Below are 5039 nucleotides of genomic sequence, written 5' to 3'. Positions count from 1 at the left end.
CGGGGCGCGGACAGGACCCCGGCGGCCTGAGCCCCCCGGGCCCCTCGGCCCCTGTGAGGCGGGTCAGGGACTGCCGGGTCTGTACCTGCAGACGGTGGAGGAACAGGGCAATAACCCGATTCCCGGGGCCTGGAACAGCAGCGGGAAGAGTTTGTTCCTGAAAGGTCAAGGAAGGACTCGGTCCAGGCCGATGATGAGTGCTCACACCGGGGTCACACACAGGTTTCCCCAGGGGTGGCTGCCCTGAGCTCTGGCACTGGGGGCCCAGAGCAGCCCCTGCACCTCGCTCGTGGCGTCACTGGGGTTAATTCCTCACTTTAAAGTCTCTCAGTAACCACATTTGTGCAGGGCAGCCCTCCCGCTCTGCAGCCTGTGCTGCTGCTCCGTGCCCAGCCGTGGGGCTCGGGACGTGCACACGAGTCTGGTAACTCTTTGTTTCTCCCCCCAGCCTGCAGCCCTGCTCTCCAGGCAGCCAGGGGCTATGCCAGACCTGTGACAAGGAGGAGGAAAGGTAGGTCAGGACCCACAGGACCACGGGGCCAAGTGCTGTGCTGTTGACGTGCTCAGAGTTGTACCCCCACGGCACAGAAATCATTCCAGAAATGATTCCTTGCTCAGAAGTCACCCAGAAGATTCAGCAGCTCCTGAATGTGGGAAAATCAGTGATTGTCAGTAGTGGGAGCTCTGTGAGGGTGGTGAGGCCCTGGCACAGGTTGCCCAGAGAAGCTGTGGCTGGCCCCTGGAAGTGTCCAAGGCCAGGTTGGACGAGGTTTGGAGCAACCTGGGCTGGTGGAAGGTGTCCCTGCCCAGGGCAGGGGGTGGCACTGGATAATCTCCTTTCCAACCCAAACCATGCTGGGATCTCTGAGCTCAGTGGACTCTGTAAATCCACGTACAGCACGCTGTAAGTCCAGAGTGCTGAAGGGAAGAGGCTGAACCTGTTTTATTCCCTCAATTCCTGCCAGCTTGGCTGGATCTGTTCAGTTCTCCTGTCTTGTTTGGAGCACAGTTTCCTCTGCAGCATTTTTCCTCTGATCCAGTTTGCCAGCTCAGAGCTCTGGCTCTGTCCTGCTCTTCCTCAGACGTTTGCCTCCTCTTTGTAGACATCCCCAGCCAGCTGGATGACCTCCCTCCCACCATGCTGAAGAAGGATTATGCCAATCTCCCAGTAATGAACAGGTATGACACGGGGAGAGGGAATGGCTGTTCTCTCCAGAGCTTTGTGTCTTACACAGAACCACATGTGGATGCAGTCACCTGCTCAGTAATTAACTAATTAATGCTCTGTGGGCACAAAAATCGCAAAGTCAGTTTGAAAGTCAAATTACAGACACAGTCAGTGGTTAGGGCTGTGGGAGGTCTTTGTTTACTCCCTGTGAGAGTAGTACTCTACTCCATTGTAGAGTAAATTAAAGTTGAGGAAAGGGAGTATGTTCTGAAAACCTGAGCTCATTTCTTTTGCTATATAGACTTGATTGTAGCTTATAAACTGATCTGCTGTCTCCTTGCAGCGTGGATGATGTAGTGAGAAGGATGTTGTCCCTGGAAATGGCAAGTCAGGTCAGTGTCATTCTGCTTGGGGGAAAAAAATAGATGTAGTGAGCACATTTGTGTGAGACCTGTCTGTGTTGTTAAATACCTTTCAGTTACTGTATTTTTAAGTGACTGCACATCTGGGGTGATTAAATACATGAGATTGATAATTCTTGTGCGCTTCTAGAATTTACCCCACAGTCTTCTTTGGGATAATAATTGCACATTAAAATGAGAGAAGAAAGTATTCAGCAGTCCTGGGGTGATGAGCTGTGTTCTGTTGCTGCCTGTGGTTGGCCTCCTGTGTTCTAGAAACCAGTGCACTGGACAGCAGATGTTCTTCGAGCTATTTTTACTTTTGTATGCCCAGAAAACAAACAGATAATAAAGTGGCACAGAGATCTCGCCGCTCCTTGCTGGTTGTCACTTCAGCTTAAAAGGATGTAAAACCACTGAGTAAAGCTCTTAAATGCAAAGCCTTTACCTGTGTGTTTGTGGAGGGAGCTGGTGTCTCTGACCTTTAGTGTTCCTGAGAGAGTGACAAGCTCTTTCCTGTGACCCACAGAAGGAGAAGATGAAAATCAAGACGCAGCAGCTGGTGGAGAAGGTCAGGAGGTCTCCCAGCGACAACGGCTCCTTTGAGGTGCAAGGCAAGTTTAACAGGGAAGGATATTGTTGGCAGATGAAACACCTCTGCCTTTATTCAGCTGTTGCCACCCCAGCACTTCCAGTTGGCTGTATAATTTAGGAGAATCTCCTCCAGGAGAGCACTCAAGAGGCAGGATGCCCTGGGGAGCTGCTCCGGGTGTGGGAGCATTGCAGAGGCAGTGGATGCTCTGGCAGAGGCTGCTGGGGTGCTTCCAAATTCCTGCTCCACATCCACCCTCCAAAGGCAGTGTGTGCATTATTCTGCTTGGAGTGCCCCTGGGACAGGAAGCACTGAGCTGCATCTGTTACCAGAATGAACCAGATTTAGCCATGGAACTCAAATTTCCCTTTGCATTGGAGAGCTGTGGCTGAAGCACAGTGTGGGGACAGTGCAGGGACAAAGGCCACGCTGCACTGACCAAGATGCACTTCCTCATCATCAGTAAAGCCCTTCAGTTCCTCAGGGTGCCACCAGCAGCTCCCTCCAGAGCCCGAAATCCCAAAGAGCTGGCCTGGTGCTCTTGTTAAAAAAACACCTTTATTGCTTTCTGTTCCTCCAGAGCTCGAGCCACATGAGGTGAAATGAATGTAAAATCACTGGGAATTGAGTGCAAGAGGAATTTCACAGATAAAATTTTTATGATCTGTTGTTAAAATTTTCCCTTCTAACTGAGCAGCCTCAACAGTTACAGCTCTGCAGGTTGTGTGCTGTGCTTTGGTGGGCAGTGTCTGCCGTGGTGCTGTGGGTCCCTCAGGAGCAGCAGTGCTCAGCTGGCAGCTTCAGGGAGGGCGGAGGATCCTGGATCACCTGGGAAGGCTGCTGCTCTCACTCAGCTCACTCTGTTCTTCGCAGTTGCAATTCTGACTGCCAGGATCCGCATGTTCGAGGAGCACCTCCAGAGGCACCCCAAGGTAACTCGGGGATCTGAGCCCACACCCAGCAGCTGCTCGGGTGGTTTTCTTGGTTTAGAACAAAAGGACTTTAATTTCAGGGATTGTGGCTTTCCTAAGGAGGTTTATGAAATGGTTCCAGCTGTTCCCTGGTGCCAGTGTGGGGAGCTGGCATGGAGGGTGTTCAGGTTTGTTACTGCTGGAGGAAATGGCTGAGCAGAGTCCTTTGGGCAGAGTTGAGCTCCACTTCTCCCTGCAGATGTGGCTTCACTGCTTAGTTTTCACTAATTATTGTGTCACTGCAGGAGCTGCAGTGAAAGACAAAGCGAAGTCTCTCCTGGTGCTGCTCATGGAAAGGTTTGGTGGGCAGGGCTGTGTGAATGTCCCAACAGCCACTTCCCTGCCTGCAGCTACCTGGGTTCGGGCCCAAATCTGAAACATCACAACTGAGTTAATCAATAAAAGTTACTAAAGGTTCTTTATGCAGGGCAAAAGGTGGGAAGTGGATTAACAAGTGTGTAATTGTTTGTTAATCGTGAAAACTGGAAGGGTAAAACAGAACAGAATTCAGATTTTATTACAAGCTAGAAGCTGTACCAAGTGTTCCAGCAAAGAGACCTTTTAGACTTCCTCTGCTGGAGCCTGTGCTTTACACAAATCACTCCTATAGGACAGGGAAATGTCTCCCATGAGGGGTTGCCCTGAGTGGTGTGGCTCAGCTGCACACATTCCCTTCCAGAGAACAACCAGACAGTCAGACAGAGCCAAGTCATGGGTTATTTTCCCATTTGATTTCTGGCCAAACGAAGGTAAATGCCTCTGTTATTCTGGAGCAGTACACTTCAGGGGCAGCAGGTTTTAGCCAGCAGACCTTCCCTGCAGCTTTTGCCACCACCTGAAACTGCACATAAGCTGAAAACAGAGTTCAGGGTCGGGGAGGAAGGGGAAGGTGCAGCCACAGAATGGAGAAAGCAATTCCAGTGCAAAGTAAATGAAATCTTCCTGGATCTCCCTGTGCTGACCCGACACACTCGCAGCACCTCAGACAAGCTGTTCTGAGGCCCTGTCCTTTACCCGGTCGTTCCCTTTCAGCCCCATCCCAGTCTGCCCTCGGTGATTTCTGGGGTGGCAGGGCAGTGCCCCTGCAGGCCCTGAGCCCCGGGTGCTTTGCAGGACAAGAACAACAAGCGGCGGATGCTGATGGACGTGGACAGGCGGAGGAAGCTGCTGGGGTACCTGCGGCGGGTGCGCTACGACACCTTCGAGAACACCTGCAAGCAGCTGGACATCCAGTACAGCCTCCCCCCGCCCTACACACGGCGCGTCACCAAGCGCTGGCTGGTGAAGAAGGCCTTCTGCATCAAGGTATGGAGCAGGGCAGCTGGGCTGGGAGAGCACCGCTGCAGAGGAGGGCACAGCTGGGACAGAAAGGGCTGACCTGACTGCCCAGTCCTAATCCAGGCTTTGGGTTTGATAACGACTGGAGGGAACTGCCTAAGCTCAGCCAAGAGCTCCCCGAGGGACGGGTTGTGTCATGGGCAGTGACACATGTGCTGTGTTCAGGCACTCCAGGTTGTGCTACTTGTTTGCTCAAAAGTGTATTTTTCAAACCAGCTGGTTTTTCCTCAAAGCCTGGTATGGGAATCGGTACAGGAGATAATTTTATGGCAGTTTGGAATCGGAATGTGGGTGCACCCATTGTCTGCTCTGAATACATGGGTGTAACTACTGCGTGCAGTAGATCTTGGTATAACTGAGCAGAACCAAAAGCTGGCTGTGCCTCGGGTCTGTAAATGCTCAAGTGGAATCAATGACACTGGATCCAAAGGACTGGAGCTAGCTGGATGTGGCACTCAGTGCTCTGGGGATTGGTCACAGGTTGGACTCTGTGATCTCAGAGGTCTTTTCCTACCTCTGTAACTCTGTTAGTGGAATAAGCCCGGATGATTCCCTGGAGCAGGGCTGGC

At 52.0% G+C, this 5039-nt stretch overlaps 1 protein-coding gene across 1 annotated transcript; it reads left to right on the top strand.

Moving 5' to 3' along the window:
• The first annotated feature begins 145 nt into the window (after positions 1 to 145).
• Positions 146 to 4509, top strand: MRPS15 (mitochondrial ribosomal protein S15). The gene is made up of 7 exons (XM_029963066.1): positions 146 to 164; positions 449 to 511; positions 1104 to 1179; positions 1512 to 1560; positions 2099 to 2183; positions 3035 to 3093; positions 4246 to 4509. Exons 3-7 carry the CDS (start codon positions 1139 to 1141, stop codon positions 4507 to 4509), a joined length of 498 nt encoding a protein of 165 aa, XP_029818926.1. The 5' UTR covers positions 146 to 164; positions 449 to 511; positions 1104 to 1138.
• The last annotated feature ends 530 nt before the right edge of the window (positions 4510 to 5039 follow it).

Source organism: Manacus vitellinus, unplaced genomic scaffold (assembly GCF_001715985.3).
Source record: "Manacus vitellinus isolate BGI_N305 unplaced genomic scaffold, ASM171598v3 scaffold_52_pilon, whole genome shotgun sequence".
NCBI classification, from domain to species: domain Eukaryota; kingdom Metazoa; phylum Chordata; class Aves; order Passeriformes; family Pipridae; genus Manacus; species Manacus vitellinus.
This window is presented reverse-complemented; position numbering and strand designations above follow the sequence as displayed.